Source organism: Ixodes scapularis, unplaced genomic scaffold (genome assembly GCF_016920785.2).
Source record: "Ixodes scapularis isolate PalLabHiFi unplaced genomic scaffold, ASM1692078v2 ptg000943l_1__unscaffolded, whole genome shotgun sequence".
NCBI classification, from domain to species: Eukaryota; Metazoa; Arthropoda; class Arachnida; order Ixodida; family Ixodidae; genus Ixodes; species Ixodes scapularis.
This window is the reverse complement of record NW_024610073.1, coordinates 365,295-391,520: the sequence shown is the minus strand read 5'-3', so window position 1 is coordinate 391,520 and position 26,226 is coordinate 365,295. Positions and strand designations below refer to the sequence as shown.

General features: G+C 48.2%; 1 protein-coding gene across 1 annotated transcript in view; it reads left to right on the top strand.

Moving 5' to 3' along the window:
* The window catches only part of LOC121834279 (tudor domain-containing protein 7A-like), a 157,077-nt gene that overhangs the window by 93,072 nt on the left and 37,779 nt on the right, over positions 1-26,226 (top strand). Inside the window, 3 exon segments of the mRNA XM_042288040.1 lie at positions 13,878-13,982; positions 17,532-17,630; positions 21,743-21,861. Coding sequence (XP_042143974.1) covers positions 13,878-13,982; positions 17,532-17,630; positions 21,743-21,861 — 323 coding nt within the window.

Sequence of the window (26,226 nt, the reverse complement as noted above, 5' to 3'; positions counted from 1 at the left end):
TGGGGGGGGGGGGGGGGGGGGCGTTCATTACACGGGGTAAAATATTTGCAATTACACACTTCGTGCAAATGTCGTATTAGGTGCCAACATGAGACGGCAAGGTATTGTGGTACCTCCCCAGTGATGGAGGTGCACCCACAGCTGGTTGAGGGCGCGTCACGATAACCATGCTTTTTAAATTGCAAACCTTTTTAGGGCGCTTTCGGGGTGCCTTTTGCGGAAGGAAAAGCGCCCTACCAAGCTCACTCAGCACGAAAAGCGACACGACCCGACACGATCGTTCTGACACAACTGTTCTTAGGCGATATATATTGCTAGTATCGGGCAGGCACGCTCAGGTGTATCTAGACCTGTGCGCCGGTCAGAAATCGCCGGCGGCGGCGCGCCGGTGTCTGTACCTCCGGCGGCGGCGTGTTGACGGCGTGGGGATCAACGGATCGGCGGCGGCGTGGCGCGGAAGAGGGAGGGGAGGGGTGGGGGGTGTAAATTAGAGAGTGAAGCAGAGAGAGAAAGGAGTCATTTGAATTTGGAAAGCAAGATGCAAATACCATAAAAAGGAACACACTTTTTTATTCCATTTTTTTTTTTTTTTTTTTCTGGAGAGGTATACATGGGCCTTCGCTGTGAAGAGTGCGTCTGTTAGAAGAATCAGGTACTTCGGCGTCTTATTTATTCTCGTTTGTAAGAGAAAATGTCGCCGGCTGGCAGCCGCGGCGAGGACCGACGACAACAGGTATTTTATCACCGCGTTCCACTTCACCACGCGCTTGTCGCGCGCCCCGTGCCTAACAAGTCGACCGAGCACGTCCTTCGATTTCTAGAACTCGTACTCTCATTCGGTACGCCGCAAGTTGTCATCACCGACAACGACAGGGTCCTAACCTCTCGTTCGGCTTCGCGGCACTTCGCCGACAGGCACATTCAGAGCATCCCTAACAGTACTTTAAGCTCCCGAAGGTAACGGCTTTGTCGAACGCGCCAACGGAAAAATCCTTCCATGTCTGCGCGAAAGAACGTCAACGGCGACATCGACCATTGGAGCGATTATCTCCAGGCAACCAGCTTTCAAGTGAACCAGCAGCCGTACGCCGCACTCCAGACATCACTGTTCGAACTCCTGTTCAACTTTGCCCCACGTCGACCAATGGAATTTTCCCCGCTTCCCGGCGAGGTCGGCGACGTCCGCGCGAACTGCGACACTGCAAACGCGAACTTCGCTTACCTTCCTGGCATGAAGCGTTCCTACGATGCAAAACATCGACCAGCTTCATACAGCGTCAGGGACAGGGTAGGGTTCACGAACGGCCTTCCTACCTCGAAACTTGGCCTGCTTTTCCACGGACCGCACGTTGTCATTACCAACGTGAACAATCAAACCTACACCATTTCCGGGTTTACCCCGCAAGGCACACCGGATTGCCGCCAAGCTGCCGCACGATAGCTCTTTTTTTTTTTTTTTTTTTTTTACAAACAACCTGCAGTGATTGACGTCGATTTCAACCAACTCGCCTTGCGCCGCGGCAGATCCTCCGATTACAAGCGCATCACGCCGACGCCGCCCTCCACGATGGCTAGACGCATAGCAGAGGATCATGACAACATTAACAAAATGTGCAAGGGCGCAAGGATTTTGAGCTCGGGAGTGTAAGCAAATACGCTGGCGGCGAAGACCCGTAAGGAGAGCCTCCCCGACTCGACCGGATGGGGGCTCGACTTCGACCCCCGATGCTGGATCCCGGCGTGGAAACGAGAAAGGAGGACCCCTAGAAACACGACGTGACAGAAACAAGCCAGGCGTGTGGATCAAAATAAAATACGTTTGAAAAAATCCTGAAAACGGAGGCGAATATAGCCCTCTTGTATCAAATTATTTCACAAGGTTTTCATTAAATCGGTTTGCAGTCTACAAAATCGTTCATTCCGTTATAACACTTTTAAAACACAGGCGAGCTGGTAAAGAACTTCCATAGTAACGGGAGACACGGCGCAATAACAATAACGGACAAGACAACAAGTCTCAAACACAGCTTTTATACCCGTTTTCACGTCAGGAACTCTAGTAAAGAGTCCGACTCCTCGCGAACCATTACTAATTTCCTCCTTTATGCGGAGAATTAAGATATATGTGGCTGGATTCTACTTTATATATTATCGAGACGTACACGTTCCAGCGCCAAATCATCGCTTTTTCCCCCACGACCGAATCTCGTAAGTCTTCGCGTCGTAAGTCTTCGCGTCGTTATTTCATGTATGTGCTCTCCCCCTCTGTAATGCCTTCGGGCCCTGAGGGTACTTTAATAAATAAATAAATGCTCAAAACTTTCTTTTCTCGTTGAAAAAAAAAGGGGGTATAGTTTCTTTGAACAACGAACGCTCTTATATATACGCCAAGACCCTCACCACCAAAAAGAACTCTTTAACAAAAAAAGGGTATCACCACACACCCTTTTGTCCCATATAACGCACCCCAAAACTCTAGTTCGACGCACAGACGGCCCTACATTTTACGAGGGTCTTAATAACGGAGCGATATAACTTATTAAATAGCTAAAGTACGTATCAAAGACCACATAAAGAAAGCACTGAGGTTTTGCAGTAGGACCAAGAAAACCCCGATCATTATTTTTTTTGTAGTCAGTAAAACGTACATTAGCTATTTTAATAAGTTGTACCACACGGCTATCAAGAGGCCTCTCGTGAAAGTTAGTACTGTCAAATCGATTTCTGAAGTTTTAGGGTGTCTTATATGGGACAAAGGGTCTAAGAATACACCCTTTTTTTAGAGTGTAGGTCACTGAAAGCCGGACATTCAGACAGATCCAAATGATTCATCGTCACACCAACCTGCCACCCAGACGACCCCGCTTGATGACTGACCAGCCACATGCGATAACAGGCAACTCCATCAGAACCCTTACTAATATGATACACGCGTGACGAGATGTCCCTACAGCGTGCAATTCGCTTAATCGATGAAACGATCGTGTCGACAAAACGTGTGTCCATGAAACGTGTGCCCATGAAAAGTTGTCTGCGATACGTAATTCCACGAAGCGAGTTTCGACGAAATGAGAGGGTTCCTTTACACAAATCCTGCCTGAAAAGTTACATCTGGGTTCTTATGTTTCTTTCTGGCGCCCCTGAGGACCTCCAGAAAGGGGGTTGACCTTTCTAATTTGTGCTGAGGTTTGAAAACTAAATTTACACCGAACCTATTTGCCACTGATATAAAGTTATGGGAGATCCATTGTAGTAAGGCACACACACAACATTCTTCACAACAGGTTTTTCCACAGGAGCCGGATTAAACCTTCCGCACCTTGAGCACAACTCTAACAATTACATCGTGGTGATGGCCCGCTTCCAAACGACGCATCTTTTGCAACTCAACTGTCTCAACAACCCAAAACATACGGGATTCTTTACAGGCGTTATCCATCGCAGACGCAATTAGACCACTCTTAACTATTTTCAAGTGACAGCTGTCAGCTGCCAATAGAGGCTTGGCTGATTCCTTGCCGCACCTCCAGCACAGGCCCTTTTCCGTGTGCAACATTAGGTCTTAATTCGACTGTTGCGATGGCAGGATTGCGTGGTCCAATCGACAAGGACCGCACAACCGTGTCAACGTGAACATAAGCCGTTTTAAAAACAAAATCTCGGACTACACTGGAGCAATTCACGACCCGATACACAGACCCTGATTTTTGAATAAAAAGAGAACCATCAAAGCCCACGGCAGTGGACTCTAAATGAAACTCCAGAATGGTGATAAAACTATCTACATCAATCCCAGTGGCAGACTGCAACTTCACTAGATTATCATCGCACCACCTTCTGACCCTTATTAAAACAGCTCTGACTTATCCAGAGTAATAAAAGTCCTTGATGTCTACAGTTGTCACATCGCACCTTCTCCCATGATGCGGATTCAATATTTCAATCAATTGCTCAGAGTTTTTGAGTGACAATGGACTGTTGCTCCACTCCTGTCAGGCATTTGTGGATAAAAACCGACAACACCTTCTGCCAAGCTCAATTTTCGTTCACCATTTTAACAATTACACCAGGATGGAATTGTTACAGTTGTGCTCAAGATGTAAGGAACGTACGTTTAATCCGGCTCCTGTGAAAAAAAAAAAAAAAAAAACGGTTGTAAGCAATGTTGTGTGTGTGTGCCTTACCGCCTTGGAATCTCTCATAACTTTATATTAGAGGCAGAGAGGTTCGGTGTACATTTAGTTTTCAAAGCTCAGCACAAATTAGAAAGGTTAACCTCCTTTTCGGGTGGTCCTCAGGGGTGCCGGAACGATTGATGGCGTCCGCCTCAATTATCTCTCTAACAGTCTTATCTTTGTGCCTAGCGAGAACAGTGGAAGAAGCAAATAATGGTTAGCAGAAAAAGAGTATTTGCGGTCCGCGGCGGGGCCACGGATTGGTTGAGATGGGGTGCAGTGACGCAGTGTGTATCTACGCTGAGGCTCTTGGATTAAATCAGTTGAAAGTAAGCGCTCTGTGGTGTTCTTTCTATGTCTTGAAGCGCAATCATGTTTTCTCACGCACAATACCAACTCGCCCAACAATCAGCAATGGTAGGAGAGTTCTGAGGGAGACCATATGCGTATTGTGACCTCTGGTAATTGTGGAAGCACACCGTCCTTAGCACTGGACAGTGATATGAAGCGTTTTTTGTGTCTCTATAAGGTCCTGTTTTGTGGGTTTTCTAAGAATTGTAAGGGCTGCGCTGAAGCTGGAGTTGCCTGTTATCGCATGTGGCTGGTCAGCCCTCAAGCGAGGTCATCAGGGTGGCTGGTTTGTGTGAATCATTTAGATATGTCTGAATCATGAACCATGGGTTCTGTCTGAGTGTCCGGCTATCGGTGACCTAGTGAAGGGGAGGTGTTTCTTTTTTTGGTGGTGAGGGTCTTGAGGTATATGTAACAACGTTCGTTGTTCAAATAAACTACAAACTGTGCTTGAGACTTGTTGTTTTGTTCGTTCTTTTTTATCGTTCCGTGTCTCCATTTTCTATGGAACTTCTACATTTATTGATATATTTACAGGAGTAAAAATGAAAGGGAAAAAGCATACAGACACAAGTGTATCTATTCATTTTTTATGCATAATATAGTAGATAAAACTTACACAGAAGCAGAAAAAAAAAGCACCAATACCCCCCCCCCCCAAAAAAAAAAAAAAAAAAAAAAAAAAAAAGATGGCGGCGCCGGCGGCGCGCCGAATTTATTGTGCGGCGGCGGCGGCGGCGTGCTGGCTCTGGGGGTTCCGGCGGCGGCGCAGGGCGGCGAGAGCAAAACAGGCGGCGGCGGCGGCGCGGCGCGGCGGCGCACAGGTCTAGGTGTATCCGCAACTACGCATATAAGAACTAGTGCGAAGTCCAACCCTCCAACCCCCGAAGCCCGCTCGCACGGATCAAGTTTCCTTCACGGAGACAAGAACTCGTACAAAGTCCAACCGCCGACCCCCGAAGCCAGCTCGCACGGATCAAGTTTCGTTCATGAAGAGGCTACCAGACGCACTCAACCTAGAGCAGAGCATTCACCTCGCTGTGTCGTTCTGCTACCGATTAAATAAATACATTTACCCGGAGTATGTGAAATTAGGCCTAACCACTTTCACGATTTCACTGTCCGAAAGCGACCACAGACGAAGGCTTGTTTGTTGACATCAATGCGTCCGATAGGCAAGGAATTTCCAGGGCTCGGCAATTCCTCGACCCAAGCTTCGTCAAGTGTGCGCGACGCTCAGTTTCACGGTTGATCACTTCCGTAACCACCGCAACTACACACTTGCGGCCATTACGAGAGTGAGAGTGGCTTGGCTTGGCCTGACTTGACTTGGCCTGGGTGCTTGGCGGCAAAAAAAAAAACTGGCTTGGCAGCTCGCTTAATTCGGCGCAATTTGAGACTCGCGGATCCGAAATTCGAGGTGTGTTGATTACGGGAGGGGAAAAAAAAAAGTCAAAATATTGATACCCGTTGTAGGGGTGCGTTTATTATGCGAGTAAATACGGTACTACAATAAACTTTCATAAGTTTGAGCTCAGTTGATTCGACTTTTTGTTTAATTCGATCGTGTTCAAAAGTCCCAGCGAGCGCCCATACATTTCAATGGGAGAGAAAGTTGAATATTTCGAACTCGGGAAGACTCCGCATCGGAGAATTCGTCCCGAACGAATGCGCACGGGCTCCCATTCCACGGCACCACGGCAGAAGAACCACCAACGCACGGCGAAACACGGGCCCTTTGCTGCAAAGCCGAACGTGCACAAATATGTGCTTGCTCCTCTACGCCGTTGAGATGGACCGTAGCAAATGACACGAGCCAGCGCAACCAATTTGGCGTGGAGTAGCGCGGAGAATATAGCACGTGGTCGGGCGCGGAGACAGCGCATGCTCTCGAAGCACTTGTCTGTAGCATCGTGTGTGGTCCATTTTGCGCGCCGAAAAGTGCGGGTTCTCCTTTCCTTTTTATTTTGTGATTTTTTTTCTGCCGCCGACAGTGGTTGTTCGGCACCAAAGTCGGCTGGTAAAACTTGCTTTTTTCGGGTTTTTTGGGGGGACGTGACATTTACCGTATTTACTCGCACGATGAACGCACTCGCGTAATGAACGCACCCCCCAAGTCGGCTCACAAAATTTTGACTTTTTTTTTCACTCGCATATTAAACGCACCCCCAACTCGGACGTCAAAATTTTGGCCCCCCCCCCCCCGGTGCAGCGAGGTCGCGGTGCAGCAACCTCGCTGCTGCAGCGAGGTCGCGAATGCATGGGCAGCGTGGGTGAACAAAACGCCTTGCAAAAGGCGTTAAAAAATAAAAAAAAGATCCAATGGAAGCAAGAAAAAAAAAAACATGGAGAGGAGGTTTTTTGTTTTTTTTTTGCACAGTGCAGTCTGGACTTTGGGGTCGCGCGCTGCGTGCAGGGAGATAAGAAAGATAAACGGAACAGCTTGCGAAAGGCGGCATAAAAAAAAAACAACCCACGGAATTAAAAGAAAAAAAAAACAAAGGAGCTTTTTTTTTCTTTTTTTTTATTGCACAGGGCAGTTTGGTTACAGGGTCACGTGCTGCGCGCAAGCAGATAAGAAAGGTAAGCAGAAAAACCCTCGAGGCAGCAAAAATTAAAAATAAAAAAAAACAAAAAAAAACACCGAACTAAGAGAAAAAAAAACACTGCAGCTTTTTTTTTTCTTCTTTTTTTTTTGCACAACCTAGTTTGGTTAGGGTGTTGCGTGCCGCGCGCAAAGAGATAAGAAGTTACCTCCGTTTTTCAGGATTAAAGGTCCGTTCATTATGCGAGTAAATACAGACGCAAAAAGTTTACTTCTCGTAAAATTTTTTCGCGAGAACTTTGCATCGATTTTTCGGAAAAAAAGTGCTTTCATTCTGCGAGTAAATACGGTAGCTACGCTGCTCTCCGGAGCATGCTTTTGGACACTCATTTTAAGCGCAGACGGCAGCAGACCATCTGTGAGTACCGTCGAAAATTGGGCGAGTTGATTCTGCATAGTTATGAAGAGGGAAACGGCGCCAAAAGTGTGGAGCACAAAGAACGAGGAACACACAGACCGAGCGCTGACTGACAACTGGTTTATTTCTGGAAAACACCTACCTGCATAAAAACGCAGACAAACATACGTTTTTGACACGTGCCCTAAGGGCACGTGTCAAAAAATTTAGTTGTCATGTAGGAGAATGTACTTTGACCAATCAGGGAGATGCATCAATGATAGGCTCAGAGGACACGCACTTTCGATAAGATCTTGGCCTTTGGGTAATTTAGCCATTCATTGTGATAGATGCTCCCCTCCTTTGGAGAAGAGGACGATTGTTGCTCAGCACAGTCAGCTGGTGACAAAATCTTCGAGGCTTTGTACATTTCGAGGATGAGTGCGTCAGTGCTTTCTCGATTGCACTCTGCAACAAGGAAATCATGTTTTTGGATGACTGTGACACGTGCCCTTAGGCGATGGTCCGATGTATCTTTATGTTTTAATGCCGGTAGGTGGTTTTCCAGAAATAAGCCAGTTGTCAGTCAGTGCTCGGTCTGTGTGTTCCTCGTTCTTTGTCCTCCATACCTTTGGCGCTGTTTCCCCCTTTGTAACGTCTGCGAGTACTTTGGATAATAAAAGAAAGCTTAATTTTAACCTATTTTTTTCCTCTCCTTTTTTTAACTCGATCATTCGGATAATTATTTCAACCGAATTTCAAGGTCCCGTCGAGGTCGAATTAACCGAAGTTTACTGTATATACAGTCGAACCTCGATATAACGAACTTCAATGTAACGAAATCCTCGATTTAACGAAGTATTTTATTTTTCATAATTTCTTGCCCATAGACCCCATGTATTTTTAGTCCCTATATAACGAAGTCTATTTTGCTGCTATTTCAATATAACGAAGCGCCATTGCCATAGAAGGAAATAAATAAATCAACTCTAAAAAACAACTTCGCAAAAAAATTGTGGTTAAAAAAAAAAATTATGCGCAAACGCGAGCGCTTGATAGGTTACTTCACGGGGACAGGCCTTCCAACGTTCCTAGGCTGCCCGAGGATGCGGCGCCGGTAGCGCCGGCGAGGCATGCGGCAAAGCGGATTCCGCGAGGCTGGCCAGAAAATGCCGAGCAAAAAGTTAACACGGCATAACAGCATCACCACTGACATTCACTGATCATCATAGTCCACTGTACCGCGGGTAGCGCGGGAGCCAACTTCAGCGGGGGAGGGACGTGATGGCGCGACCGCGCGACCGCACGGGCAGTGCCATCTAGGAGAAGACCGAAAAGACCGATTATCGTCTTGCGAGCGTGATGTAAAGCAAAGGCGCAAGCACACTGTGGGCGCAAGGGGGCAAGTAAACTGTGCGGTCAAGAGTGCTGTGTAGGTGCTGTTAGTGCCACTAAATAAGCTACGCTTCAGAGTAACGACACTTGGCCATATTGTGGCTTAAAATCATGGTTGCCAGTTCTCTGGAGCTTTATCTGAAATCACAGGAAACGCTTTTTCGCCCTCCACAAATGTTTCAACAGTTCGCTACAGAGCAATGCAACATTACATAAGCTTCCTAACACCGAATCTAATGCTGAGGAAGTCGCACTTTGAAATCATGACGATTGGCAGTTGCGTCTGCTCTGCACAAGCCCCAAAATGGCGGCGCCCACAACAATGTCGGGGAACGGAGTGCCGATACTCTAAGCGCAGCTCATTTAGTGGCTCTAGGTGCTGTGTAGGTTGGAAACATTGGCACCGCCTAAACTAAACAGCTTTATTTTTTAACCAGGCGGTTCACTTACGTGCTTGCTGCCATAAGGAAACGTAAAGTTCTTTCTTTGGATGAGAAAGCAAACGTTTTGGACGCCATCCGGAAGAAACTGCCGAGATCACGAGCACTCGGGAAGTGCTCAACGCAATGGACGTACTGAGGAGGTACCCGGCGTCGCATGGGCAGCAAGATGCCGTGCAAGCGCTCTGGGCGCTCGAACGCCGTATGACGCCGCCGACGCCGCTGCTACTGTCGGACAAGGCGCAAGCAAAACTCGCGGACTACTTTGCCCCTAAATAAATGTCATTTTCGGTGAGTTTTCATACCCGTAAAATGTTTCGGAATTTTTTTTTTTCGCATGCTAAAGCCAACTTTCGATTTAGCGAAATTTCAATGTAACGAAGTAAATTGCGAATTTTACCGACTTCGTTACATCGAGGTTCAACTGTATATTAAAAAGGGAAAGCATTTTTATGCTGTCTCGGCATTTGTTGAGCCGACGCCCCGATCTCGGTGGGGATCCAAGGTTCCCAAATTGCACTAGCTTGGGGCGAGAATATGTGGTGGAGGAAACAAGGATCTAAGCAAAATCAGTAGACCTCCTCTTTGTGCCAAACGTACGTGAAAAAGGGCTCAGCCGGCTCTGTTGTGCACCCCACCCCATCCTCGCTGCACCGCAGCTGTACCATGCACACATGGTCGAGTGCATGGCCGACCGTGCTGCTATGGTTCATGGCAGCTACAGTATTGCTGTCAGTGCTAGTGCTCCCGCTCCTACAAGAGCAACAAAGCCACTTCGAGAGTAGATATCTTGGTGCTTTGGTATAAAGGTTGCTTTCAATCAGTATGCTGATCCTGCCTTTTTAGATTGGGGGGCACATTCCAATGAACGTGGTGACCTGTATAACGATGAATTTTCACATTCCTGGAGACTTCGTCATGGAGGCATTTGACTGTATAGCGAAGCAATCACGTTTTCCCATTCTCATTTGCACTTTTTCAGTGTATTCGTGTCTGTTTTTTGTGCAGGAACTTGAGGGGTGTCCACAGATATAGCCAAGAAACCCTTTATAATCTAAAAATAATCAAATTCAAAAAGCTTATCAAGTCATAGACCACCACACTTTGCTGCCGCAACCGAGCGGCCGCCCAAACGGGCTGCTGCAAAAGCGGGTGGGCGCAACCTCTGCATCGCCGTCTGCTCCTTGTCTGGGAAGCGGCTTTTCCGCATCGCACGCGGGGAAGTTGTCGCGGCATGCCGATGGGGGCGTTCGTAGCCCCAGCGACAACGTACCGACCGAGAGAGCCTAGATCTAAGAGAGAACAACTGCAACTATGGAGAGCATTTGCAATTCAATGGCAGATGCCTCCTGGGCAGATTGGAGCATGGTCGCCTGCATTTGGTTATCTCATGCCTTGCGTGGCACGGAAACCGGGTGGAGAGGCAGACACATTTGCAGACGTTGCTTTTGCCCCCTTGCAGACTGCAGCTCGTTTTGCTAATGTGACCCACAAACCACGTGACTCCGATTGAGCAGTTGCCCCTTCTCTCTAAAATATACACTCTCTACGCTGACGAAGCACAAACTTGAGCGCAAACTCGGTGCCGTGCACGATTCTTTGTTGGCTTCGTGTTGCATGTCGGCGTCGCTGGTTGGTGTGGTCGCTGTCTACGTAGAAGTCTAGCTTCGCTCAAGCACCAATCCGGCGAATCGTCGCCACTCAACAATGGCGAGTCTTGTCACCGCGGGCACCTCGACGGGAAAGACGAAGGCGATCTCCTCCAACCAAAAGCGTGCCGCCATCCTCGACGAAGTGCGCATAAACGTAAACATTGCCGTCCACCACTGGCGTCCTCCGCGGCAGCCGTCGCAGCTGTCGACACGCTCCGTACAGGCGCTGCCGGCGGGATTAGCAGACCGTCGGTCTGCGGAAGTGTATTTATTAAGTGATTAAATACACACAGCATCCTTCGAGTTAAGGTACAATATTTTTCTCAACTCTCGGGACCACAAAGCACGACAAGCGGTAACGCTTTGTTTGTTTGGCCGCGGATCTCCTTCCGCTTGGTAGCACGGGCGTAGCGAGCCACCGACAAGCGCTTGCCGGTGCTTTGTGCGCGAGCACCGTGGGAACAAAATCTGGGTGGTCTCGACCGGACGACGGTTTCCCTGCACGTAAGTGAGCCTAGGGACAGGGATCGAAATGGAGGCCACACTTGCCTTCATGAAAGTGCTTGCAGTGATGTGATTGCTGCGCCAATTGCGCCAAACTGCGCCAAGGGGCTAACCTTGCTACATCCTGCTACATTTCACCGAAATATGGCTAATCTGCGCCAAGCCTGCGCCAAAGGAGCATTTTTGGTCGCCTTTCGAAAACGAAACTAAGAACCGTAATTGAGCATGCATGAGCTAGGTGGCAAAAGACGCCGCCCGACACGAAGTACCCTGAATCAATCGTCTATTTGATCTTGCATGATTTTTCCCGCGTCGTCTTGCGTTTCGCGCTCTCGTCGTCTCGGGAATATTGTCTCGCGCCTTTTCCTTTTTTTTTTTTTTTTTTTACTTTTTTTTAGCGATAGACGTGGGCGTGTGCGGACGCTCCGACGTTAGTGTGCCGGGTTCTAGCCATGCCGTCATGCTGTGAAACAAAACCACGTTTTTGCGTGGCGAGAGTTACTTTGTGAGCTGAAGCGCTCGCGCGACCACAGTCGCCGTGGTCGCGCGACATCGTGTGTTGCCGTCCCCACGTCGCTGCAGATATGGCGCTTTCTAAAATGAAAGGCATCGACATTCATGCTCTTGTTTAAATCATACGCTGCTATAAAAATTCCTCTTTAACTCAATTAATGTTTGGCGAAGTTTTGATTACCTAGGTTTCTCTCGGTGGGCTTTCTTTCGAGAGGGACCCCGGTACGTGAAAAATCTCTCGCGAAAGAAAGTTGATGACGGGAAGCGAGCTAAAGCAACGAAGGCAATGTCTGCACGCTGAACCCGCACAGCGCGCTTGTTTGTCTCGAGTTTAGTCGTTGCACAAAGCGCTCCAAGAACTTTCTGACCTTGATTGGTAATGTCTTGCATCGATACTCTCAGGTTCTTTTTTCCTGTTTGTTTAGCCTGTACCTCGCCTGCCGGCCTGCCAAGCACGCGCCGCTGGACTTTTTATTGTCGTATGCTGGACAGTTACATTTTGCATACTATTTTGGGAACCAGTTGGCGACGGTGCGCGGAGTGGCATGGTTTCGGTTTCGGTCGAACAGCCGTTGTCTCCGCTCGTGCGGCGAATCACGTGTAACTGCAAGCCTGCCGAAGTTTCCCTCACGTGCATGTGAGCATGATTGCACGAGATCACCAGCCGGGACGTTTGCAATTCATTGTTTTAGGTTTGCTTACTTTTTATAAAAATCTGCCACGTCGGGAACCAGTAAAACGATAGCAAGTGTTTTTTTTTTAAATTTTTCGGCAATGCTTACAGCTTTGTATTCACTTGCGGCCATATCCGTGTGCGCTGCTGCTGAGCGCGTGCTGACGGCGAGTTTCCGCGGTCCTTTTGGAGCGTGCATTTAGCACCATCAAGGTTGCCAGTCTTAGCAGGCTATTAATTTGAACTCGTTCTGAGCATGCGCTCTAAACAGCACCCACAAATATGGCGTCCAGTGAATACCTCCTATACTTGTGGGATGTCTCAGCATCACAAACACAAGCAGCGAGTTCCGCCCCAACACGTCACATCACAACACAACACAAAAAGTGGCCTTCGTTTGTCCAGCACTTAAAACAAATATTTATTTTTCTAAGATTATATGCTCCAGAAGTCACTTTTTCTGCTCTGAAACACTGTTTTGGCTGCTCCAAAAGCCACTTTTGCTGCTCCAAAACACTGTCTTGGCTGTTCCAAAGTCCACATTTGCTGCTCCAAAACACTGTTCTGGCTGCTCCAAAAGGTGCTCCAAAATGGCTTAGGCCAATCACATCACTGTGCTTGCCGCACAAACTCTCACCTGCACGAGGCGACTATTCTTTTTCGATCCACGGATATTATCCACCTTCTGCGCCTTTCAGAGTCCGCCGGGAACTTGTGGAAACTCGCTCCTCTACTTTTCCTGTACCTTTCGATGCAATTAACGACTACACAGCTTTGCGGCATTCTGAAATGCTACGACTCCGATGTGAAACGTGCGCCCTTCTGCCCACACCACTCGACTCCGGTGCGATCACTGCGCTGCCGCAGCTCCACGATGTCAAGCCTGCGTGTCGGTCTATAACGAAGGAACGTATATAGCAAGGCGATTTCAGATTCCCGTTAACTCGGTTATAAGTGGTCCTAACAGGATGTGTATTCAAATTTGAAGTGATTGGAGAAGTGGGTGAATGGAAGGCTGCTAGCAACAGCTAATGAAACTACCGAGTGGAAACAGCTCGTGGAAAGCGCCGTTTCACCTTTGCGGGAGTGAATGGGCGTGTTGAAAACGAGCAATTCACCGGGTCGAGGACAGTAGCTACGTAAGGACGCGAGAACACTTGCTTTTTGGATTTTCGTAGTGGGGCAGTAGGCTGTGTTTTGGTTGAATGCCGAGACGAGAGCGTTCTGTCCAGGTGCACGTGAGGTGCGTCGACCTGGGGACGGAACTCTGGGTGGAGCCTGGCAGCCTGTACGACCTGGAGGCATTTGGGGACAGCGTGGCCCGTCTTCCCCACCAGGTGTGTTGGAGGGCCCAGACAGGGCTTGGACCACGGGACTGCAGGCGGGTTGCATGCACGGGCGTTGCACGGAGAGGCCTCCTCCTCGCAGCTGGTATTGCAAACGCGGCCCTCAAACCACGTGAGCCCAATCGAGCAGTTGAAACCACTCTCTGATCTAGGCGTGCCTCGATGCTGTGCCTGCACAGGTCGGAAGAGCTCTTGCCTTTTTATGCGACGATGGGACACAATTTGGTATATTCGATATTCGCTGCGTGAAATAATTCAAAATGGATACGAGATTATTGTGGTAGGCTCTTGGCTCAATTTACATCTAGTGGCTCAAATATTGCTCAACGTCATTTTGTGCTAATGAAGATTAAAAAATTACACCATCTTCCCGAGGGGAACCATGGGGTGATGCGGAGCATCGCGGATCGTTATTAACGGTGTTAGTAACGTTGTTAATAACATTGTTAGTAACGTTGTTAACTTGCATGTTATTACGTTGTTAACTTGCGTGTTATTATGTTGTTAACTTGCGTTGGTTACCACACATCGCGTGAACGTTGTTGGAAACTCCGCGATGCTCCGCATCACCCCATGGTTCCCCTCGGGAAGATGGTGTAATTTTTTAACGTGCATCACGCAGTAGTGATCACACGAACGCGTGCCGGTACGAAATTCATCCAGATCGAGACGGGCGGGGGCGGCGGGGATCGAACCCAGGAGGTTCCCAGCGCAAGCTTTCGCTCCACGCTCCGAGCTGAGACACGTTAGCCCACTCGGCCACTTCCTTCCCTTGAACGCGTGCAGCGCGCTACCGCTGCTTATAATCACACTTGAAGGAAAGGAGACTAGAGGAGGAGAGTTGCACATGCGTGCGCGGTGTGAGTAGAAGCGAACGCACGTGAAGTGCACGCAGCTGGTAGAGAGAGAGAGCGGAGAGAGTAACGCGCAGCTGTTGGAGAGAGGGAAGGAGGAGAGTTGCGCATGCGTAGTGTGAGTGCGGACAACGACGCCGCGGGACATAGACCCGAGCAAGAGATGCTCCACATCTAAAATGTACCATATTTACTCGCACAAACTTTTTTACAGCTGAGCTGTTGAAGGGCTAGTTTCCCTAGTACCGTGTCCGTCAGCAAACGAATGATGACACGAAACTCCGCACAGCTACAGCCATTTATGTGCGACGGCAGCAACCAGACAACTGGCTTGCAGGTTGTCTGGTTGCCGCCATCCCTCTTAGATGACGCAACCTTTCCAGCCTTTCCACTCTGGCTTGCCGACTTGTGGCCTGCAATTTGTTCCCAGCACTGCTTTGCTGGTCTTTCTTCTTCACCAGAGAGGCTGAGAGTTTTGTTTCTTTGGAATTTGGAAATAAAAATTGGCTTTTGCGAGCTAACAAACTTTGAATTTATTACTTTCCTAGAAATGTGGGTCAGGGTGTTGCAGCTGGCAGGCTGTGAGATGAGCCTCGTGGGTTATGTAATGTTCTTGGCAAAGGTGCGGCTGGGTCTTTCGGCAGGTAGGGTCTGCCATGTTCTGGTGGAACGACAGAGAGCCACTGCCACCTCAGGGCTCCGCAAGCGCCTGTCGAGGTCTCGATTTATTGCGCGGCTCTGGAAATTTCCAATGGGAAGTTTAGGGATGGGTAAATTAGCGCTTCATCGCTGCCGGCTACGATCGTCAATGCCCTCGTATTCACGGCCCACAAGGAGCAAGCCCCAGTTATCCCAAACCCGAAATTGCGGAAACTGCCCGTTCCTTGGATTGCGATGGAACAAAATTAGATTGCCTGAGCTCCCCGCATTCGAAACTGTGGAACATTGGAGCGGGAACTGCGGTCGGTTGTGCCTGCCGTGCGCTACCAGACTAAACTATAGCACCTGCGGCCAGGAAACTTGTGGGCGTTGCTCGTTTCAAATCTATGCACGCTCCGCTCTCTGTGGGGAGTCGCCGTCCGATTCTCTTCTGGAAAACTGGCCGCGTCGCTCTGGTGGCGGCAGATGGCATTTTGGGTCGGGAGCGGAGGAGTCCGAGTTTTTCGACACGTGCACGCGAAGCTTCGGTCCTTGGACTGCTTACCGGTCTCGAAACTCAGCCAGTTTCCGCCCTAGTAAACTTTGTCACCACGAGCGTCGCCAAAAAGGAATGTTTAAGGGAGGCCTAGAAAAATTTTAGCCTATTGGCTACCATGCGCGCTGCCGGGTCGTCCGTGCCACGGGATTTCCCCCCTAAAACAGGGCCACACTAGGCATGACTGTCGCTTGTATAATAAGCTTTTACAGTAAGACTCGGTGCAGGAAACAAGAAAACATGTTTGTATACATGCTCAAGTAGTTTATCGAGTCTACAAATCATCAGGCCCTCCCAGATTCTTCCTTGTATCACAGATCCCAAAGCAATTGTTCCTCGGTCGCTTAGGCGTTGCACAACCAGTGCTTTCCTGTTGCGATTCAGACTCAACTGCTGTCGGAATTTCTCTCGTCGTCGACAGAAGACCCCGAAAACTCACCATCTTCACCAGACGTCATCATCTCTGTCGAAAAGGGTATCTATGATTTCATCGTCAAAAATGCCACACCGTACACTGGACGCTGCCATCTTCTCCAAGCAGGCAGCGATCAAGCAGGAAAGGCGTCACACACAAAAACAAGCTCAAACAAACTCAGTGATAGGGAGGCTCAAGTGAGGGTGGGCGCAACTCAAAACCTGGAGAGCGTTTGCAATTCAATGGCAGTGCCTGAGGGAGAGGATTCGGGAGAGGAAAGGCCCCAATGTTGCCTGCACGAGAGCAGACGCCCGCTTTGTTGCAACATTGTTGCTCCATGCGCCTTTCCTCCTCTCGCCTCCCATTGCAAGCAACGAACGCCTTGGCGCAGCCTCTCTCGCTTCCTCCTCGCTCCGGGAATTGCAAACGTCGAGAGGAGAAAGCAGGGTTGCCAGACAAGCAGCAACGTCCAAGATGGCGGAATTTACCATTTTTCGCGTTAAAAAAATACTTAACCTATCGCAACAAAGCTGGTGGCTATGGAAAAGTAATCATTTATACCGTGTGTAAATTATTCAAGCACCTTAATGGGCTCTTATGACCTGAGTTAGGAAATAAAACGACCCTTTGCCCCATAGACTCCCAGCAAAATTTAGCAATTAAATGGCGTCCATGTCCCGTGATCCCCGATCTAGCAGTTGCACCCGCCCTCACTTGAGCCTTTCTACACAGTGAAGAGAATGACTCTTGCCATCTGTTGGCAATGTATCTAACTGCACTGTCCCAAGTGTACGTAGCACGCCAAACAAATTCATGCAGCCCAACGCTGGCTTTGGCAATATGGCCCCTGACGACACGCCCGGCGGTTCTCCAACTTCGGTAGCGAATCGGTTAATACTCGTAAAGCGAACGTAGCACCTTTCGCGTCGGAATTATTCTGAAATGACGCGACCCGTAGGTCCTGCACAGGTTTAGATGGGTGCGAGGGTTTTGCGAAGGACTCGTCCGGCGTCTTGTCAGTCAGCCGGGTTCCTCCCAACGGGTTTTCTCGTCAGAGCGAGCGCCGTCCTCCGCAGGCCCTGGCGTGCCGCCTGGGGGAGGTGCATCCGTGGACGGAGAGTGCAACTGTGCGGCTCACCCAGCTGGTGCCCCCGGACCTGGAGCTGCTCGTCAAGGTTAGCCCACGTTCCTCCACGTCCGGGACGGTGCCTCTGTTTGTATGTTGGTTTCAAAGCAAAACACCAGAGTGCCACGCCGTCGGAGTAGCTGTAATACTATGAATTCAAAAGTCTGCTTACTATCCCCAACTGGAATCTAAAAAGACACTCGAGTACCCACAGCGTTCTTTGGCGCAATGGTGACGAGGTAGGTGCCTTTTCCATTGGCGTCGTACTGGAAGAGAGCACTGTACAGAGGACGTGTCGATACGCACGTCGAAGTGATCCGTGTTACTAAAGGAATATTCACACGAGGGAGAAATCCTGGGGATTTCTCCACGGCACGCGCATCCCGCGACGAAAACGTTGTTCTTTGCATTATATAGAAGCCTCGTGTTTTCGTCTCGTGATGCGCGCGTGTCGGGGAGAAATCCCCGGGATTTCTCCCTCGTATGAATACCCCTTAGCTGGGTCTCGGTGAACTCGAGGTGGCACCAACCCTGCAGAGTTTTCTTTGGTGTTCCTTTGGAGCCCAGCAGACAGTCAATTTGCCGTAGGTTCGTGGCCTTTATCGGCTAGTTTGTCTTTTAATGCATGTTTTACCAGTCCTTTTATACGAGAAGGTTGTCACAAACAAGCGTCGGGAACGAGGGTCAGAAACGAGTGATGTGCTGGCAGAGACGGTTATGTCGAAGCTCCAAGTTGGTTTGGTGCATGGCCCCTGAGCGCAGCTGATCTGGAAAGAATTTTTTAAATTCGTGGCCACGAGATGAAAATAATAGAATATTAAATTAATGAAATGAAATAAATAAATAGTAAGAATGAAAAAAAAATTGTTTAAGGGGTAACTGCAAAGAAAGTGTGTTTATTTAAACAGCCTAATTGGGACAAGCGTGTTACAAAACAATTTTACCGCGAAAAAAAAAAATTACAGCAATATTGATTGCGGGAGACTGATTTTAGTTTGCGGCAATTTCGTCCGTTTTAAATTGTGCGCCACAGAGTGGGTATTATACGTCACGGAGTGGCTGCTATACTTCTCATTGGCTAAAAGTTTGATTTACAGCTTAGATCTTGGTTGTTAAACCTTCGTGGTATGTTGTAATTTCCTTTTGAGCGACATATTTTTACGTTCAAAGAATAACCCATGTAATGAGAGTTAGTATTCTTTACGAAAAATTTATAAGACGGGCAATTTCGTTTGGATTCATACCATAATATACAGAAGCTTTGCCATCTTCAGCAGTTTATTTATTTATTTATTTATTTATTTATTTATTTATTTATTATACCCTCAGGGCCGAAGCATTACAGAGGGGGTGGGCAACGGAAGTACAAAAAACGCTGAAAATGGTTAGTCCGGCACAGATCATGAATAGTAACTTGTTAAAGCTTCTTTAAAGAGGACAAAATCGCCAATGGACGCAATGGGTGAGGGAAGGCCGTTCCAATCACGAGATGTTTTTGGGATGAAAGATTTGAAAAAAATTTGAAATGGAAGTGGGTATACCAACTTTGCAGCAGTGATCGAGGCGAGAGGATACGTAGATGGGAGCACTGATTAGTTGTTCTTTCAAGAGTGAATTGGCATAGTAAATTTTATGGAATAAACAGAGACGGGAGATAGTGCGACGAGTGGAAAGAGGGGGCAGTGAGAGACTAGCTTTCATGGATGTGACGCTTGATGTACGATGGTAGTTGTTTGTTACTTTCGTTTTACTCCTTGCTTTTCTTTCTTTTTGCGATGTCAGCTTCTGTAAAGCGGGGCTGTTGCTCTGTAAAGTGCTGCTAGATAAGTGACCGCGACAGTGAGTCTTCCAGCAGCCATGTCACCCCAAAATATGACAAACTCAAAGCTATTTGGCTGGAGGCAGTCAGGCGTTCGTGTGGCGACAAATGTGTCCAGGTATGTTCTTGTCATTTCGCTCCGGAGGCCTTCGAGATTTGCACCAGGTGCACCAAACGTCTGCAACTGAGACACAGCTGTTACGTAAATGGCATCTTTGTTTGCTCGCCGAAGACGCTATCTCTTTCTCGTGGGGATACACCTAAGCACTTCTAATGAATTGTGAATGCGAAAGTACACGCACCGCTTTTCGCTTCCTTCTTTAATCTGCGGCGTGCAACGCGCTGATCCTGGGCGTGGAACGGTGGAGCCGCTGCCTCACGGACACGCAGCGCCACCGGTGAGCGATCAAACTGTCGTGTGCCTTGTTGTGTGAGGAAGGAACACACAGCAACGTAGTTTCCAGCAGAGCGAATCCCGTGGCTTATTCCATGCACCGTATATATTCCCACGCGCCCTACAACCGATAAGAGGCGGAACGCGGTGATCACTGATAACACAACAGCGTGATGAGACAGTCAGGATGACATAACATAAACTGACGCACAGCGACCAGTGGGAGCCTCGTCGAAGCGCGCCAGTCAATGGGACCAAAGTGTAAAAAATGCCAAAGGCTAGCTTCGTGCGTGGTTTCATTCAGGTGCCGTTTTGCATGGTTTCGAAGCCATTGACGTCGACTTGCTCCATGAGACAGTTAATGCTTTCGCATCAAAAACCTGGCACAGCCAGGTTATTACGTGACAGCTGTCCGCAGAAACCTTTGGACGTCCAAATTCTGTTTTAGCCGACAGATTTTTTTTCTCGGCTTGTGAACCATCTTACGTAAAGTTGTTTGAATTGAGTGTGGAGTGTACTGGTTCCTTCCCACCTGTAAAGTGTCAACCCGCCTTGACGAGTATTATTCTCTCTAGAGCTTGCGACGTCCAAAATGTTTTTTTATTGAGCCATGGTGGCCGAGTGAAATTTCCACCTTTTATCCCCACCGCTGTTTGGTATACCGAGTTTCTTGTGAAATTGCGGTGGCGGCCTAGTACCTGTGGGTCCAAAATGAGCACCTCGCACAGTCAGGTTATTACAAAACAGCTGAAGAAAAAGCGAGATTCCTATTGAGTGCAGCATGCGATTCTATTTCAGTTTATGACTAAATATTTAAACCATGTGTCTTAATTAAACTCGCTACACTCTTTCCTTGAGAGAAGTTCTCATTGGCCTAATCAATATAACCGTCCAAGCAGTCTTAGTTCCCAAAGGACAAGCAAGAATCAGCTGATTGCTCTCATCGAGTGAAGTCGCTGATTTTATTTTTGCCTATAAAACAAGCTTCACACCAGCTCATGTCATTTAGCTCAGTGCCCTCATCCGGTAGGCGATCTGGAGCACGACGGTTTAGGATGCCACCGAAAAAGTTGGCGTGATCCGTGATGCGGCGGCCTCGGGGGCGACCTCCGGAACTTGCAGGCAGCTGACGCACTCGTTGGCCGTCGGCATTAGTTGGCAGCACTTTTTTCTTTCAGTCTTGACAAATCGAGGCAGTTGGGTAACACCCGAGCCATTCACTGGCCAATTCGTAGAAGTGGGCGAGAAGATAGCAGCGACGCAGTCCTTTGTCCCGCCTAACGAAGAACAGCTGTAGTTCAATTACCAGCGGGTGTCGTTCGACCGTGCTGAAGGCTCGGGAGGTGCACCATGTTCGTTCTGGCAGTCGTCCTCCGCGGCGTGTTTTTGACAAGACTCACCAGAAGTCGAGACGCTGTGTACGTCGTTCAATTCCGCAGTCAAGTCAATTCAAGAGCGAGGGGTGGGGTGTACTTCTCCGCACGGGTCGAAAGAGCGGGAGTTTTAAATATATAGAGGTTGGGACTCTGACTCAATTATGTCCTGTAACGTAAATGTTGCTAAACAAGTTGTTTTTTTTCGCAGAAGATTTTTTTTTTGTGACATGCTTGTCCCAATTAGGCTGTTTAAGAAAAAAAAAACATTTTTTTTTTCAGTTGCCCTTTAAAGTTCTATATACATGAAATGGAGTCTTTAAGAAGGGATAGTTCTTTCATTTGCTTATTTTAAACCGAAAGCGTCTGTAGGTCACACGACATTGGGTGATGTGAGCCACAAAGTTTCCCGCCAAATTTAGCGGGGAAACTGAATTTGTTCACATGATATCAGTTTCCCCGCTAATTTGAGATGGACGGACAAAATTTTTGGATTAGAGGGTAGCATTAAAATAACCGAGGTATGGAGTGTAAGTGGACAGGAGGCGGAGAGTGCAGCGGGTCTCTGGGTGCAGGTGATGAGCCCCGCCCGGGAGGACCGTCCCACTCTGGTCGCATTCTTCAAGCGCACAGAGCCCCACAACGAGCTGGTCTCCATCAACGCCTCCCTGGCCGTCTCTCTGCAGGCTGACAGGTGGGCCTCCGGCCACGGGCTTTTCCTTTTCATCGTCCCGTACATTTTGGCCACTTTGCACAGAAAAGCGGCAAAGCTTTGCTTCTAAAGTCTGTACATACCGTATTTGCACGAATATAATGCGACCACGAATATAACGCGAGGGCAGTTTTTGATGCCCCCAAAAAGAAAAAAAAGAAATGTTATTACTATTATAACGCGAACCGATGCCGCGTCAATTTCTCGCACTCGGGGGCATAGCAGAAGTGAAAAGTCAATGGAAATGGAAGAAATATCAGTTTATGTTTTGGCAGCACTCATCCTCACTGCTCAGGTCCTTCCGTTTACAATCCACTTGGCGACTACGCAGATAAGCAGCAGCACTGCACCTGCTTGTCACGTAGTTCTTTTTTCTTCCATGGGAGCTCCTCGGCAGCCCACAATCCAAACAAGGCGCGGAAGCAGAAGCACCAACACACAAACACCAGACCACTCTGGAGCAAAAACTAAACAATGCGCAGGCAGAGAAAAGACAGCTGAACCCGATACACGATCACACTTCTTGTTCCGGTCCCTCTTCGTAAACAAATGCCTCGTGTTGCACGATTGCGTAAACGCGGTCGGTGGTTTTGGCTTGGCTTGTGTTGACTTGACTTGGCCCGGCTTGGCTTGGCTCGAATTGGCCGGTGCCCGCATGGCGCGCGCGCGCGCGCGTTGTAAAAACACAGAAGCGATAAAAATGCTTTTTTATGTTTTCTATTCGCCCCTTCACGTGGCCCAATGGCTAGAAAATGCCCCTCCACACGCACTTCTTTTTCCATTGGACCTTTTGCATTGAGCCGGAGGGATGACTTTCTCCTCTGGCTTTCTCCAGACTCGCACGCCCCGTGGCTGAACTCGATTCCGAATATAATGCGAGGTGCGTTTTGTAGCACGTAATTTCGAAAAAACCTTGCGTTATATTCATGCAAATACGGTAGTTCCTTTAGCTTCATTATGTACAAAAACACCGGCGTTGCATATAAAGAGAAACAAACGCTTCTACTAGATCTAACCCCTACAAAACGACCGACGTGTCGTCCACTCACGCGTTTCCGTAGCTCTCGCTCGTTCTCTCTCTGGGGACCGCCAACACTGAGTATTTGCCACCCCCGCTGCCTTGGCAAGAAGGAAATGGTCGTTCGTCTCGCACTGTCCGACCCCCGAGTTGCGTATTCCGCGAATAAAATTTGTGTTAGCCTAGTTGCGCATTCGCTGCCCATCCAACGAGGCTCTCCACTCTCGGGACTGCAATTAGTATTTACCAAAATATTCGCACCCACATGTCGGGATGGTTGCGCAGCCTTGCAGGCCATTGCTTTGCAACGTCCCCCGCTTTGCGGCGGCCTCCCCCCCACTAAAAGCGAAAAAAAAATATAAAAAAGGGGAAGGGGGGATGAGGGGGTGTGCTTAGATTCGAAAAATCTAGAATGACCACCGGGGCGGTGGTCATTCTAGATTTTTCGAATCTTTTCGCTGCGACATGACGACGAGACGGGTGTGAGAAATACCATTTTATTTTGCAAACATTTAAAGAAAACAAATTGACGGAGACAGTGAATTTCGCTTTCAGAGACAATGTCCGTGAAAGCGAAACCTGCCGAGCGCTGCCGATACCAGGCCCATGTGACAACATGCTGATAGCGTTATCAGGGTTGCTTTCAACCGCTTTTTGACGCCCTGTGCCGCCATCTGTCGTGTAGCGTAGGATCGCAGCAACGGCGAGCACGGCTAGTACGGCTGGACTGGAGAGGCGCGCGGACGTCACGAGCCCGCTCGCCTCTGCATGGGGGGGTGCTTAGATTCGCATGCAAACTTTCTTCCCCATTCGCGAAAATACGGTAATACAACGGTGCAATCCACTTATAACAATATTAGCAAAACCTTAAAACCCGATCTTTTCAACAGACTGTCCTTTAAAAAATTGTAGAGCCCTTCCACTTCACATGAAGATGGAGGGCCAGTGAAGCTGTTGCAGTCTATGCTCCTTATTACAGACCTTTATTTTGACCAAAATTTCGGTCTGTTGTAAAAGGAGTATGTTGAATGCAGATAGGAAGTTGAGTCAATGGTGCGTAAAGGGAAACCAACTGTACTTCCCAAATTGGTATGTTAAATCCAAATGTCTCTTGCAACCAGGTCTGCATTTAGACTGTATTTTACGATGTCTAGGACGATGCCTAGAGGGCGACCTCAAGGACAGCTTCTAGGACGACCTCAAGGGCAACCTTGAGGACGACGCCTATAGTACGATGTCTAGGACGGCCTCGAACGACGCCTGGAAGACGACGTCTAGGTTGACCTTGAGGACAACGTCTAGGACGACTTCAAGGACGACGCCTAGAGGACGACACCTAGGATGACCTCTGGACGACCTCAAGGCTGACTTCTAGGAAGACCTTGGGAACAAATTCTAGGACAACCTCGGGGACGACCTCAAGGACGACTTCTGGGATGACTTCTAGGACGACCTCGAGGATGATGCCTAGAGATAACAAGGGATCAGGACCTCACTATCTATTAATGTCAAGGAAGGCTGACTAACGCTGGTTGCCCCCTTTTTCTATATTTATTTGTTCATACTTGCCACAATCAATGGGGAGTTTTCTGTCAACATCTGCGGATGCATTTCACAGCGAAGCTGTTATACGCTAGGGTCTGGGAAAAATGCGTCCTCAAATGTCGACACAAAACTTCCCACTGGTCGTAGCAAGTATGAACAAAGAAAAACAAAAAGAGGGGTGAAGTATGAATAAATAAAAAACAATTAAAGGGGGCAACCATAAGCAGCTCGGTTGTAAAATATGAGCCTAATTTAGGAGCCTTTAAATAGCCATGAAATGAAACTGTGTTGAGCCTTAAGTGACTGATCCATGCTTGCAGAAGCTGGACAAATCTGGTGCGTATGCTGGCACCAGTTCTTTAGAGTGCACTACTCGCATAGGCACCCAAGGTGGGCCGCTGTCGATACCGTCGTTGCTCGGCGGCTCATTGTGCTTCCTCCACCATTTCGGGTAGTTTCTGTGTAACAACATTATCTGCCCCGCAAGCCGCAGCTTGTTTCTTGGTTCCTTCCTAGAACACTGGTTCACCCGGTACATTTGGCTTTTGGTAGAGTCAGCCTTCACGACCAGCAACGTACGAGGCCTCAGAGTTGACTCCGGTGCCCAAGGGGGCCACTACGTGTTGGGGGCTCAACGCATGTTGCTTTGGGGCAGGTGGCATTGCCATTGTCCAGAATCATTTTCCTCTTGTGCTTTTCGGTAGCGCCATCAAACTTCCCGAGCCATTCCTTGAAGAGATTGTGAGTAATCCTTCCTTCATGGCGGACTGAAATGTTCTTGAAGCAGGTTTGTTTCTTCTAATCGCACGTTCGCACGCAAAAATGCAGTCGCTCGGACTTGGCTGTTTTTTGCCTGCTTTATACATAGCCTATAACTTGCCTTTTCTTTATGCTGGAGCCGAATGCTTTTCGTGTGAAATTGTGTGTTAAAAACGGTGCCGTTTCATGGCCGTTGTGCGGCATGTACACTAACGCTTTGATCGACGCTTTGGGTGGTCCGCAAAAATGGCTTTCTCGACGTGCCGAGATTTACTACGCAGGTACGGCTAAGTGGTGCACGTATGCAGTGAAAATATCAACAAATAAACTTGCCTCGATGGAGAAAAAAAATAAAAAAAGAACCCCTTTCGGGCAATCTATAGCGCCATTTCTCGGGCGACGCGGGCGGTGTAGGTTGACTCGGAGACACCGCGGACAGATGGCATATTTCATTTATTTATTTACACCCGAAGGGCCCATGAAGGGCATTTATACAATACAGAAAACGCAAATAGGTCATTTCATGTCAAAACGTCCCAGACATTGCGCTTGACCACCCCTAATAAAAAAATAAAAAAATTATGGCTTTTTGTTGCAATGTTTGTAGTCATGCCCTGAAATATTTTTGATGGCGCGAGCGTGGTTTTATTCTAGGTATCACTCAATATTTGGTGAAAAATCAGCTTTGTTATGAAATACTCAACAATATTCTTTTTCTTTAATTTGCACGGCTTTCGACTTACATTGTGGTTAGGTTAGGTGTATAATCTGTAAAGAATGTTTAAAACCGCTCAGTTTAGTATCTCGCAGTAAAACAAAATCCTGAAGTTGCAAAGAAGTGTGTTTTGGCGCATAAACAGACGTTCATTTCACCCTGAGGTGGTCCAAGTAAAAACACAAAATATGATGGGTTTGGAAGAACAATCGATTGTCTTCTGATTCTGAAAGTTTAATCAAAGTAATTTTTGTTTAAAGCGAGAAAACGATTTTTGAAGTTGAACTCTCGCACTACAACCTGGTGTCGC